The sequence below is a fragment of the Pongo pygmaeus genome, chromosome 19 (genome assembly GCF_028885625.2).
Source record: "Pongo pygmaeus isolate AG05252 chromosome 19, NHGRI_mPonPyg2-v2.0_pri, whole genome shotgun sequence".
Classification (NCBI taxonomy): Eukaryota; Metazoa; Chordata; class Mammalia; order Primates; family Hominidae; genus Pongo; species Pongo pygmaeus.
Genome location: NC_072392.2, coordinates 20,701,180 through 20,715,999, shown reverse-complemented (window position 1 = coordinate 20,715,999; position 14,820 = coordinate 20,701,180). Strand labels below are relative to the sequence as shown.

General features: G+C 48.3%; 1 protein-coding gene across 1 annotated transcript in view; it reads left to right on the top strand.

Annotated features, from left to right (window-relative positions):
• The first annotated feature begins 945 nt into the window (after positions 1-945).
• LOC134738716 (uncharacterized) overlaps positions 946-14,820 on the top strand; it is a 70,873-nt gene continuing 56,998 nt past the window's right edge. The window contains exon 1 of the mRNA XM_063656240.1: positions 946-1,595. Coding sequence (XP_063512310.1) covers positions 1,015-1,595 — 581 coding nt within the window. The 5' untranslated portion in view covers positions 946-1,014. The remainder of the gene's footprint in view (positions 1,596-14,820) is intronic.

Here is a 14,820-nt window from a genome sequence, read left to right as displayed (position 1 = left end):
CAGGTTCAAGCAATTTTCCTGCCTTAGCCTTCTGAGTAGCTGGGATTACAGGCGCCTGCCACCATGCCCGGCTAATTTTTGTATTTTTAGTAGAGATGGGGTTTCACCATGTTAGCCAGGCTGGTCTAGAACTCCTGACCTCAGGTGATCCATCTGCCTTGGCCTCCCAAAGTGCTGGGATTACAGGCATGAGACACTGCACCGGCCTGGAGATTTTTTTTTTCAAAACATGTTTAATCTATTGTTCAGTCCATTGACATCTTCCCTTTCTGAAGAAAAGTGTTCCTTTTTTTTCCTTTTGTAGAGATGGGGTTTTGCCATGTTGCTCAAGCTAGTCTTGAACTGCTGGGCTCAAGCAATCCACCCGCCTCTGCCTCCTGAAGTGCTGGAATTACAGGTCTGAGCCACCGCGTCCTGCTGAAAATGTTCCTAAGAATAAAATTGTATTGATCACAGGTTCTCCCAAACCACAATTTCAATAAATTCTGGGCCAGGACTTAGGCCCCCGTATCCCACAGAACCATTAACCAATCCTGGGGTTCTTTAAAGGAAAGAGAGGTACAATCCACACCTTTTTTTGTGGGGAAAGGTGGCTCCTCTAAGCCCTATTTTGAGGTTCTGATGTTTCTTGTCATCATGAGCAAAAAGGCAGCCTCTGTGCACCTGTACAAACGGTTTTGGTTCTTCTCTGCAGGGAATGACCTTCATTTATTTCTGTTCCTATGCCCCCAGTTCAGTTTATTTGATGAATGTTTCCAAAGGTTCAATGGGTTTCAGTCTAAATTTGTCCCGGAGGTTCTAGAGATGTCCAGCTGGACAGTGGGCCCCACTGAGGACATCTGTCCCTGAGCTGGAGGCACAGCTTCCCATGGAGGCACCGCTACGCGGCATCCACACTTCCCACAGCACATCGGCTTCCCGAGGCCGCCACCCGACCCTGGTTACGTAGACCCCGACAGACCTGGGCGCGAGGCAGGGAAGCCGCAGGAGAGTTCGAAGGACGAGAAGCCTGGAATGCAGTCAGAGGCTGGGCCTGGGAGACCTAGCACAGGGGTGCAGCCCCAGCCCTGGCTGACATGCAGACAAGGCCTGGGACTTAGGGGACCCAAGACAGGTGAGCGTGGCCTCCTCAGCGGGGTCAGGGTTCGGGGTTACCTAGAGGGAAGGCCAGGCAGGAGCAGCAGGAGCAGTAAAGGCTCTCTCTGCCCAGACTCTGGCCAGGGTCGGGCCCTGGAACTCTGGTTTTACCCCCGGCTCGCGCCCTCCCTGCCAATCCCAGGTGAGGCTGCGCGTGTGTCACAATGGGGAGCCTATGACGGCACGCTGGCCCACCCCACCCCACGTGCTCATCTGGAACCGCCTGTCCTACTTGCTGCCCCATCGCGACAGTTCTTCCCCTCCAGCTCGGTCCACCACCTGCCCCCATGCTCGATCCTCTGTGGAACCAGGAGCTGTCCCACACCTTATAGAGGCATAATTGGGATGAGGGACAATGACTTGCCCAGGATCACCTCGCCAGTTGGAAAGGAGGAAACGTCCCACACCCGTGGCGCTGTCTCCGGGGGGTGCTGCGTCCAAGAGGCCCACCCGCAGGGGTAAGCCTGAGTGCGCGAACCCAAGCAGGAGAAGGGAGCTGGGAATCTCCCAGTGGCTGGGGACCCCTGCTCCTTCTAGAGCCTCTGCCTCTAGGTCTTTAATAAAGTATATACAATGTGAGTATCAAATGCCTTTAAAAGCAGATTTTCTTAAAAAAAATAAGTAGCTATATGTTATCATGAGATGTGATTCATATACCATACAAAAATAGCTAACGTTATATTGAGATAGAACTCACATGCCATAAAATTCAGTGGCTTTTAGTATAGTCACAGTTATGCAGCCATCACCAAAATCAATTGTAGAATATTTTTATCATCCCAAAAAGAAATCTTAACCGTCACCTCCCAATCCCCATGAATTAGTCAGAATTCTCCAGGGAAAGGAAACCAATAACACATATATGCATTTGAATTGGCTCTTGCAAGTCCTGAGATCTCCAGGGTCAGTCAGCAAGCTGGAAACCAGGAAGAACTGATGGTTTTGTTCTAGTCTAAGTCCAAAGACCTGAAAGCTAGGAGAGCCACTGGTGTAATTTCCATCTGAAGGCCAGTAGGCTCAAGACCCAGGAAGAAGCAATGTTACTCAAGGGAGGGTAGGGTTTTTTGTTCTAATCAGGCCCACCTATATTTGCAGTTGGCTTTACTCAGTCTACTGATTTAAATGCTAATTTCATCCAAAAACACCCTCACAGACACACCTGGAATAATGTTTGACCAAATATCTGGACACTGTGTTCCCCAGTCAGGGTGACAAATAAAATTAACCATCACATCTGCCAGTTTCTACAGCCCAAGGCAACCACTAGTCTACTTTCTATCTTTATGGAATTGCCTGTTTTGAGTATTTCGTGTAAATAGAATCATACAGTACATGGCCTCTCGGCTCACTGCAACCTTTGCCTCCCGGGTTCAGGCGATTCTGCCTCAGCCTTCCAAGTAGCTGGGATTACAGGCACACACCACCACGCCCAGCTAATTTTGTATTTTAGTAGAGGCAGGGTTTCACCATGTTGATCAGGCTGGTCACAAACTCCTGACCTCAGGTGATCCACTGCCTCGGCCTCCCAAAGTGCTGGGATTACAGGTGTGAGCCACCACGCCTGGCCACATTTTATTTTTCCATTCATCAGTTGGTGAATATTTGGGTTCTACTTTTTGGCTTTTTTTTGAAGGAGTCACCCAGGCTAGAGTGCAATGGCATGATCTCAGCTCACTGCAACCTCTGCCTCCTGGTTCAAGCAATTCTTGTGCCTTAGCCTCCCGAGTAGCTGGGAGGCGACCACCACCATGCCTGGCTAATTTTTGTATTTTTAGTGGAGACAGAGTTTCGCCAGATTGGCCAGGCTTGTTTCAAACTCCTGACCTCAAGTGATCCCCCACTTCGGCCTCCCAAAGTGCTGGGATTACAGGCGTGAGCCACCGTGCCTGACCTTTGCTTTGTTTTTTGTTTTTTGTTTTCTTTTGAGACTGAGTCTTGCTCTTTTGCTAGGCTGGAGTGCAGTGGCACGATCCCCACTCACTGCAACCTCTGCCTCCCGGGTTCAAGTAATTCTCCAGCCTCAGCCTCCCGAGTAGCTGGGACTACAGGCGTGCACTACTACGCCCAGCTAATTTTTGTATTTTTAGTAGCCAGGATGGTCTCGATCTCCTGACCTCGTGATCTGCCCACCGCCGCCTCCCAAAGTGCTGAGATTACAGGCGTGAGCCACTGCGCCCGGCTATGCAGGAGCTTTTCGAAGTCTTTATTTCTCCATGTTTCTCTTTCCCCAGCCTCTTCCCTCCTAGGTGCTCTGACGTGTCTGCTTCTGGCCCCATCTGTTTTCCCTTGCTCCAGGTGGCTACAGCTGGCATATGCCTTTAAATCCTTTCAACAAACACTGCTGGGAAGATGGCTCCAATGCTGAAAGTTCTGAGGGCGATGAAACAAAGGCAAGCCTCTGAGTCAGTCCCTCTGGTTGCTGCCAGACTGGTCAAAAAATACAACCACAGCTTTTTGAGAACAAGGACCTTATTGGCCTCTCTGGCACAAGCAAGCTGCCCCGGGATTGTGGGCCACCATCTCCATGGCTGCTTTCTGAACTGGGGATGGAGAGGTGATTGGGGATTACATTGAAATGTCACAATATCTCTTACCAAAATTTAGCTGCTTCTTTCTTCATTAACCAGTCCCTCGGTGGTTGTTTTTTATTATCCCAAAATTCAGGAAAAGTAAATTCTGACATTTTTTGCCAGTTTAATTGTTGCTTTAGTGGAGGGATGGGTTTTAGAGTTCTCTAGTCCACACCATTTTCAGTGACATCATTTCTTTAACATTCTTAAAAGTTCTCCTAGTCACACCCATACATCATTTTGAGGTATCAGTGAAGGGTCTTATAATTTATAATGGACAGAAATTTATTAGCTCACCGTTCTGGAGGGCTCCAGGTTCTGGCAAGGGCCTACTTGCTGTGTCGTCCCATAGTGGAAGGGCAAAGAAAGAGTGAGAAATAGAGTGAGAGAGAGAGAGTGAGTGCAAGAGGGAGCTGAACTGGTCCTTTTATAAGGAACCTACTCCCACAATAATGAATCTTTTCCTGTAAGAATGGCATTAATCCATTCATGATGGCAGAGCCCCCATGACCCAAACACCTCCAATTAGGCCCTGCCTCCCAACATTGTTGCATTGGGGATCAAGTTTCTAACACGTGAACTTTGAGTGTTGGACACATTCAAACCATACCATCAGGTTTTAAACTATCATTTTATAGACCTAATAAATTTTCTTGAGTGCTATGTTCACTGACAATCAGAATTCTTCCCTACTTGTCTCTTTTTTCATTGAGGGTGGGGAGGACTAAGTAATAAAAACACCTCCCTTCCTCTATTCAAGTCCATATTTCCTGCCACTATTTCTGATACTATTCTGGTTTTCCAACAGTGGATTCTGTGGGTGGAAGGATAATGTTTTTCTTATAAGGACACCAGTTATATTGGGTTAAGGCCCACCGATATAATGGCCCTTGTTCCAAATACAGTCACATTCTGAGGTGCTGGGGATTAGGATGTCAATATATGAATTGAGAGGCGGGGGACACAATTCAGCCCGTAACATACAGGAAGAGGGTTTTGTGCTGCTGGATACCACTGTTGAGGCTGGAACGCAGATCCATCTACTGTAACTCATGTGCTTCTTTACTTTTTCATTACCTTTTCAGCATCTGAAATTCTATTTTGAATCATTCATTCCTTTTTGTTTGGTTATCTCTTGTATAAAGGGATCCCCTATGAGTTGAGCACTCTTTTGTTAAGAGTTAGCTTAAATTGGCCAGGCACAGTGGCTCACGCCTGTAATCCCAGCACTTTGGGAGGCTGAGGCGGGAGGATCACCTGAGGTCAGGAGTTCAAGACCAGCCTCAACATGGAGAAACCCCGTCTCTACTAAAAATACAAAATTAGCCGGGCGTGGTGGTACCTGCCTGTAATCCCAGCTACTCGGGAGGCTGAGGCAGGAGAATTGCTTGAACCTGGGAGGCGGAGGTTGTGGTGAGCCAAGATTGCACCATTGCACTCTAGCCTGGGCAACAAGAGCGAAACTCCCTCTCAAAAAAAAAAAAAAAAAAGAGTTAGCTTAAACAACAAAAATATTCTGCCCACATGGATAATTACTAAGTGTGACCTCAGCCACTGTGGGGATAACAGGAAACTCACTTTACACCATGTCCTAGCGTCGGCCTGTGACATAGGCCTAATTATGGCTGGGTCCTCAAGGATACTGCCTCAACAGAGCATGCTAAGGTGAAATTTGCATGCTGAAACCTTTACGTATTCAAACCTTCCAACTAGCTCTGTGTTTCCACTCTTCGATATGAGAAGAAAACCAAGGACTATGACACATCCCTAGGAAGTGTGCATAAAAGAAGGAGATCAGCAACCTTTGCTGGGTCTCAGAAAGGTAACCCACGCCAAACTCTGTGAGGAAGATGGAGTGGCAGAGAAGGTTGCACATGTGGGGCGGGGAGTGGGATGGAGGAAAGAGAGCAAAATACAGCATCCTGTTTTGAAATATGGAGCTATGAGGCCAGGCGCAGTGGCTCATGCCTGTAATCCTAGCACTTTGGGAGGCCAAGGCGGGCGGATCAAGAGGTCAGGAGATCGAGACCATCCTGGCCAACATGGTGAAACCCCGTCTCTACTAAAAATACAAAAAATTAGCCAGCTGTGGTGGCGGGCGCCTGTAGTCCCAGCTACTCGGGAGGCTGAGGCAGGAGAATGGCGTCAACCCAGGAGGCGGAGCTTGCAGTGAGCCGAGATTGCACCACTGCACTCTAGCCTGGGTGACAGAGCGAGACTGTCTCCAAAAAAAAAAAAAAGAAAGAAATATGGAGCTATGTACCAAAAGAATATGCAAGGAAGGCTGGGTGTGGTGGCTCACACCTGTAATCCTAGCACTTTGGGAAGCTGAGGCGGGCGGATCACGAAATCAGGAGTTTGAGACCAGCCTGACCAACATGGTGTAGTGGTGCAGTCTTGGCTCACTGCAGCCTCCACCTCCTGAGTTCAAGCAATTCTCCTGCCTCAGCCCCTCAAGTATCAGGGATTACAGGCAGGCATCACCACCCCCGGCTAATTTTTGTATTTTTAGTAGAGACGGGGTTTCACCATGTTTGTCAGGCTGTTCTTCGAACTCCTGACTTTAGGTGATCCACCCACCTTGGCCTTCCAAAGTGCTGGGATTACAGGCATGAGCCACCACGCCCGGCCGACATTTTTTCTTTATAAATTATCCAGTCTCAGGTGTTCATTTATAGCAACACAGGCCAAGACAGCCCCTATTCAGAAATGTTTCCCATTGTTCTTCCCCAGCTTCATTTGAATCTCAGGGGAGTACAAGTGCAGACACGGGTGCAGATGGAACACACACAAACAGAGAGGGAAAAGCACCGAGAGTCTGGGAGATGGAAAACGATTCAGTGCGGTTCTTGCCAGTGACTTTCCCGTGTGGCAGGGCGTTCAGCTCCCTGCTCCGCTTTCATCTCTTGTCATACTTATCTGGTGCCTTCGATCCATCCATTCTAAGATTTGTTCTCCCTGTGCCATTTGCTGTCCAGTCATCATTTGTGCTGCTCGCGTGGCCCCGGGCTCATTTTTCTCCGTCTCTTACTCTGGTAGAGTATTTGGCCAGACCCTGTTCCATGTTGAGCCGTGGAGGGTTCAGGAGAGGAGCATTTGGGCTAAGAGCCTGCAGCACACCAAGAGCTGTGGGGCTTTCCCTTCAAGCATCCGGAAAGGAAGTGCTGGGATTAGGCTGGAGCCCATCAGGCCCAAAGGCCCAGAGGCCAGAGACAGGAGGGGAGGCACCATTGCCCAGTGTATCAGTCACACCTGCTGTCCCCAACCCTCACCCAGCAGGCGTTTGGTGCTGCTCACTCTTGTTAACACCCACATTAGTAGCCTGTGCCTGTGCCACTGATTCCTGCTGGCAGGGGGAGGGGCAGGCAAGGCTGTCCCATGGCATGGCTGAGCAGAGCCCAGAGCAGAACAGAACTCTCTCTCTCTCTTTCCCTCTCTATATCTCTCTCTATATCTATGTCTATATCTATATCTATATATTTTTATATATTATATATCTATATATATTTATATTATATATCTATATATATTTATATAGATATATTATATATATATTTGAGACAGAGTCTCGCTCTGTCGCCCAGGCTGGAGTGCAGTGGCGCGATCTCTGCTCACTGCAAGCTCCGCCACCCCGGTTCACGCCATTCTCCTGCCTCAGCCTCCCGAGTAGCTGGGACTACAGGCGCCTGCCACCATGCCCGGCTAATTTTTTTGTATTTTTAGTAGAGACAGGGTTTCACTGTGTTAGCCAGGAAGGTCTCGATCTCCTGACCTCGTGATCCGCCCGCCTCTGCCTCCCGAAGTGCTGGGATTACAGGCGTGAGCCACCGCGCCCGGCCAGAACTCTGTATATATTTTTTTAGAGATGTGGTCTTGCTATCTATATCGTCCAGGCTGGAATGCAGTGGCTACTCACAGGCATGATCACAGATCACGGCTCACTGAAGCCTTGAACTCCTGGGCTCAAGTGATCCTCCCGCCTCAGCCTCCTGAGTAGCTGGGACTACAACACTGTACCACCACGCCCGGCTCTAATATAATAAATGTTGGCGGCAGCTCTGACAAGTGCTGGAGCGGCTCCTGGGCCCCACGCTCCCAGAACACGAGGGCGACTCCGTGGCCTTTTCCTTGCTCTAAGTCTCAGCCTTCAGTCCACCTGACCAGCATTCCTGCTCCCAGAAGCCATGTTCTAAGCTCTCCTCTGGCGAGGTGCCTCCCAGGCTCAAGCAGCTTCCAAGTCCCCACTGGCTCTGGTCCGAGTCTCAAACACATTCATAGCCCTGGGTTTGTTGGCTGGGGTTTCATGGCGGTGCGTGGCCTCTCCCTCCCAGTCTGGCTTCCCTTTTCCTGGGGCCCACCACTCTCCCTGTATCTGTCACACTCATCTCCATACACCCCTGCTGAGCCCCCTTCTCTCCTGGCCCACCAGTCAGAATGGAAGTTCTACTGTCCTCCAACTTTTGAATTCCAACCTGGCCTTTCCTCAAGCCCACGCCGGGGAGCTTTTCCTGACTAGGAGCCCCTTGAGCCTAGCCTTATACCGAGAAGTCCCTGGGACCTCCGCAAACTAAGTGCTGATGTAATAGGAAAGTTGTACAGTTGTCATCCCACGGACTGTTTGCAGCTCATTGCAGGACCAGGCCCTGCTCAGCCCGAGGAGCAGCGTTGAATGGTGGGAAAATGGGTCAAGGTTTAGGACTCTGGTTTGGCTCCTCCCACTAACTACCGTGTGTTCTTGGACAAATCTCTCCTTCTCTCTTGGTCGTGGTTTCCGCATCTGTAAGGTCGGGGCAGAGAGAACTGATTGAATCAGGTGTTCTTGTCAGCCTGTACGTTATAAGTACTTGGGGAGTTTCAAAAAACAAGATAAAACGGAATATCCCAACTATAACTCCAGACCATTAAAATCATTTCATAATTTTATGAGGGTAGAGCCAGACATAGTTTAAAACATGTTCCCGGCTGGGTGCAGTGGCTCATGCCTGTAATCCTAGCACTTTGGGAGGCAGAGGCAGGTGGATTACCTGAGGTCAGGAGTTCAAGACCAGCCTGGCCAACATGGTGAAACTCCATCTCTAGTAAAAATACAAAAACTTAGCCGGGCGTGGTGGTGGGCGCCTGTAGTCCCAGCTCCTTGGGAGGCTGAGACACGAGAATCGCTTGAACTGGGGAGGCGGAGGTTGCAGTGAGCCGAGACTGTGCCACTGCACCCCAGCCTGGACGACAGAGTGAGACTCTATCAAAAAAAAGAAAAAGAAAAAATGTTCCCAGGTGATTCCAGTATGCAGCTAGCTTTGTGAACTATGAGAATAGAGTCTCCAGACCCTTCCAGCTTTCCTGGTCTCCAGATTGACATCTTTGCTGGAGGAGGCCGAGTGATCTAAAGGGCCCTACTTATTCTGAACTCTTGCTGACTGAGACCTATGTAGATACCAAAACCCCTGCAGCACTTCCAGTAGCAATAGAAGGAGCAGGTTAAAAGCAACAACAGAAACAATGATGAGGGTGATGATGACAGCTGGTTTTTCCAGCTTCTCATGGGTCTCACTTTTCCTCCACTCCCTCTAAAGGGGCCACTGCAATTGACCATCCAGATCCCCCTTTGGAAAAGAAACATTTCTTGGCCACACTGCTGGGAATGCTGTTAGCAGACAGCCTTCAGCCGTCAGGCCTCTCCAAACGTGCCTCCACCCAACCACACTCTCATTTCCTTCAGCAACACACGTCCAGGCTGGGGATAAACATACGGGATTGGCTGAGGCCTTCGCTGAATGCAACCAGTTTCTGCCTCTTTCTGATCCTGCTTCGTTCTCTTCTCTTCTGCGGGTGGCGATCACAGGGCACGCCCTAAGAAACCTGCACACTAACCTCCCTCTCAGACACTGCTTCCAGAGAGCCCAACCTGTGACCGCTGGGCCAGGAGGGGTCTGAGAAAGAAGATGCTAAGATGGGATTCTGGCTCTGGATCACCCATTGCCTAGCTGCTGATAAGGACCCTTTTGCTGGGGGTAGATGGAGTGGTACATGCCCCCGCACAGAGCAGAGGTACTATTGTTCAAACTGTCACTGCTGGTGGATGCAGAGGTGGAAGGGAATGTACCAGCAAATGATGAATGTGGGGGAGTCAGTCATTGTCGAGGGAGTCAGTCATTGTCAGGAGAGTGGGACTGGAGTGGCTGCAGCTAAGCAGAGCCTGATTAATCAGCAATTTAAAGCTAAATGAGAAAGCTGCAGGGTTTCCTTGGGAGCATGTAAAGTGGCTGAAGGATGGAGAAAGCTGAGGCCCAGGCCCAAGTCTTAAGTGCGAGTAACTGCGCCTAAAGAAGGGGAACTCCGGCTAGGCACAGTGGCCCAGCACTTTGGGAGGCCGAGGCGGGAGGATCACCTGAGGTCGAGAGTTCGAGACCAGCCTGACCAACATGGAGAAACACCATCTTTACTAAAAATACAAAAAAATTAGCTGGGCGTGGTGGCGCATGCCTGTAATCCCAGCTACATGGGAGGCTGAGGCGGGAGAATTGCTTGAACCTAGAGGCAGAGGTTATGATGGGCTGAGATCGCACCATTGCACTCCAGCCTGGGCAACAACAGCAAAACTCCGTCTCAAAAATAAATAAATAAATAAATAAGAAGAGGAACTCCCCATCTGAACAGGCCTGCCACACCAAGGTCATGAGCTGGTTGGAAAACAATGGGGACCATGACACTTGGATGGGGCTAGATGTACCCTCAAATCCTGAATCACCAGATTTTCCCAAATCCTCCGAGCTTGCAGAACTGGCTCCCTCCTCCCTATTTAGGGAGCATTCCTCTCTCGCTTGCAGGCAGTGCAGAGGCCACACCCCTGCAAAACCACATCACCGCCCTCAGATCTTCCTCCACCTCACAATCTGGCCAGTAGGCCACTAACGAGGGTTAAGTCACAATGTGTCCCGGCTGGGTATGTGCTAGTCTGAAAAGAGAGGGATGATCCTTTGCTCCAAAGAGGCTAAAGGACATAGTCTCCATGGACCAGCAGGGATGGGAGAGTCCTCATGGGGCTGGATCTGAGGGCCTGAGTCAAGGGCAGGGAGAAACAAATTTGGAAGATGAGGACTTCCTCAACTTGGAAACACTCCCCCAGGATATAAGATTTGTCATCCTGAAAAGGACTCCAGAAGTTGGTACAAACATGTAACTATGGCCAGGCGTGGTGGCTCACACCTGTAATCCCAGCACTTTGGGAGGCTGAGGCAGGTAGAGCACGAGGTCAAGAGATGGAGACCATCCTGGACAACATGGTGAAACCCTGTCTCTACTAAAAATACAAAAATTAGCTGGGCTTGGTGGTGCGTGCCTGTAGTCCCAGCTACTTTGGAGGCTGAGGCAAGAGAATCGCTTGAACCCGGCAGGCAGAGGTTGCAGTAAGCCAAGATCACGCCACTGCACTCCAGCCTGGTGACAGAGCGAGACTCTGTCTCAAAAAAAACAAAACTAAACAAATCATGTAACTACACTAGCACCTAGAAGCATGGCAAAAGGAATTACCCAAACTAAGTGAGGTTAAAAAGGCCCGCATTGCCAGAGACAGTGGGAGAAGGGATGAGAAGTTTCAGCGACATGAGCATGCTCAGGTGGATGATGCTGTGTAAGGCTGGTAAACCCACCAGGTGAGGTCACACCACAGAGGCCCCAGAAGATTCACCACTTACTAAAGCAGCCAGGTGTGTGCCAGGAGGAATCCTAGCACCACAGGAATGTTGGAGTACCTCCCTTCAGAGGGCCGGGGCAGAGGTAGGAGATGCCTTTGCTACACACTGTGCAATGGCAATGAGCGGGCCCTAAAACCCTTGAGACGAGCTGGTAGCATAAAACCACGTGAGTGCAAGCATATCAGTAAATGCAAGAGCAGAGTGACAGCCAAGGAGTCATCATATAATGACAAAAGGTCAATTCAGTAGGCATATATAATAATTATAAATATATGAGCTCAATATCAGAGTACTTCAATATATAATACAAGTATTAACAGATCTAAAGGGAGTAATTAACAGTAATACAATAATAGGAGGGGACTTCAATACCCCACATACATTAGTGCATAGGGCATCCATACAGAAGACCTATAAAAAGCTGGCTCAGGCCAGGCGCGGTGGCACACACCTGTAATCCCAGCACTTTGGGAGGCCGAGGCGGGCGGATCACTTGAGGTCGGGAGTTCGAGACCAGCCTTACCAACATGGAGAAGCCCCATCTCTACTAAAAATACAAAGTTAGCCGGGCACGGTGGCCCTTGCCTGTAATCCCAGCTACTCAGGAGACTGAGGCAGGAGAATCACTTGAACCCGGGAGGCGGAGGTTGCGGTGAGCCTAGATTGCGCCATTGCACTCCAGCCTGGGCAATAAGATTGAAATTTTGCCTCCAAAAAAAAAAAAAAAAAAAAAGCTGGCTCTAACAACACTATAGATCATAGATCAGTACCTCACAGACACACGCAGAACTCTCCACTCAACTGCAGAATACACATTCTTCTCAAGCATACATGGAACACTTTCCAGAATAGATCACATGTCAGATCACAAAACAAGTCTTAACACATTTAAGAAGGTTGAAATCATTACTAGCATCTTTTCTGACCACAATGAAATGAAACTAGAAATCAATAACAGCAAGAAAATGGGAAAAGTCACAAATATATGGAAATTAAGCAACATACCCTTGAACAATCACTGAGTCAAATAAATCAAAAGGGAATTTAAAAATATTGTTGAAGGCCAGGCGCAGTGGCTCATGCCTGTAATCCCTGCACTTTGGGAGGCCGAGGCAAACAGATCACTTGAGGTCAGGAGTTTGAGACCAGCCTGACTAACATAGTGAAACCCTGTCTCTACTAAAAATACAAAAATTAGCCAAGCATGGTGGCACATGCCTGTAGTCCCAGCTACTCAGGAGGCTGAGGCAGGAGAATTACTTGAACCCGGGAGGCAGGGTTGCAGTGAGCTGAGATGGCACCACTGCACTCCAGCCTGGGTGACAGAGATTCCATCTAAAAATAAATAAAAATTTAAAAATATGTTGTTGATGAAAAACCCAAACTCTGTAAAATATTTGAAGAAATTTATTCTGAGCCGAATGTGGGGACAATGACCCATGACATAGCCCCAGGAGGCCCTGAGAACATGTACCCAAGTTGGTTAGGTTACAGCTTGGTTTTATGCATTTTAGGGGGACAGAATTTACAGACAGACACCAATCAGTACTTGTAAGGTATACATCGGTTTGGTCTAGAAAGGCAGGACAACTCAAAATGGGGGACTTCCAGGTCATAGGTGGATTAAAAGGTTTTCTGATTGGCAATTGGTTGAAAGAGTTATTATCCAAAGACCTGGAATCAATAGAAAGGAGACTCCAAGTTAAGATAGGTCCTGGAGACTGGCTGGTCGTGGTGGTTCACACCTATAATCCCAGCACTTTGGGAGGCCGAGGTGGATCACCCGAGGTCAGGAGTTTGAGACCAGCCTGACCAATATGGTGAAAGCCCATCTCTACTAAAAATACAAAAATTAGCCCAGCATGGTGGCATGTGCCTGCAGTCCCAGCTACTTGGGAGGCTGAGACAGGAGAATTGTTTGAACCCAGGAGGTGGAGGTTGCAGCGAGCTGAGATCGAGCCACTGCATTCCAGCCTGGGCAACAGAGTGAGACTCCGTCTCAAAAAAAAAAAGAAAAAAAGAGGTCCTGGAGACCAAGGTTCTTATTATGTAGATGAAGTCTCATAGGTGGCTACCTGTAGAGGCAATAGATGGCAAATGTTTCCTATACAGACGTTTAAAAGGTGCTAGACTCTCAGCTAATTTCTTCAGGATTAGAAAAAGACCTGGAAAAGGAAGGGGATTCTTTACAGAATGAGAACTCTCCCCACAAGAGACAGCATTGCAGGGCCATTTCAAAATATGGCAAAGAAATATATTTTGAAGTAAAATATTTTAATTTCTTTCGGGGCCTGCTATCTGTCATGTGATGCTATACTAGGGTCAGGTTAGAATTTGGCGTCAAGGTTTTATTGCTACAGAGACTATTTTGTCAGTCTTAAGATCTCTGTTTTAATGTTAATGCTGGGAGTTGTGCCTGAATTCCAAAGGGAGGAGGTCATAATGAGTCATGTCCAACCCCCTTTCCATAATGGCCTGAACTAGTTTCTCAAGTTTAGTTTGGAATCTCCTTGGCTGAGAGGAGGGATCCATTCAGTCAGTTGTGGGGCTTAGAATTTTATTTTTGGTTTACAGTATCTCAAGACGCATAAAAAAACGTAACACAACATACTAAGAGGAAAGTTTGTAGTGATAAATGCCTATATGAAAAAAAGAAAGGTCTTAAATAAGCAATTAATGTAACACCTAAAGGAACCAGAAAAAGAACAAACTAAAATCAAAGTTAGCAGAAATAATAATAAAGGTTAAAACATAAATAAGTCAAATAGAGAATAGTGTTACCAGACAAAATTGGAGTCTGCTTGCCTGGCACAGTGAGGTCAAACATCTATACTGAGGTTTGCATAGGGAGAAAGGAGGGCATTTATTTGCAGGGTGCCAAATAAGGAGAATCAGGCAGCTCATGCTTAAGACCCGACCTCCCTGATGACTTGCATGCAAGAGTTGGTTTTTTTTTTTGTTTTTTTTGAGACAGAGTCTTGCCCTGTCACCCAGGCTGGAGTGCAATGGTGTGACCTCGGCTCACTGCAACCTCTGCCTCCCATGTTCAAGTGATTCTCCTGCCCCAGCCTCCCAAGTAGCCGGGATTATAGGCATGCGCCACCACGCCCAGCTAATTTTTTGTATCTTTAGTAGAGAAGGGATTTCACCATGTTGGCCAGGCTGTTCTCAAACTCCTGACCTCAGGTAATCCGCCCACCTTGGCCTCCCAAAGTGCTGGGGTTACAGGCGTGCACCACCATGCCCAGCTAATTTTTGTATTTTTAGTAGAGACGGGGTTTGTCATCTCATACAAGAAGATTAACGACACATACACGAGTGGGTTAAGGAGAGGAAAGTTTATTTATTTTTTCTTTTATTGTATTTCTTTTATTTTTTTGAGACAGAGTTTCACTCTTGTCACCCAGGTTGGAGTGCAATGG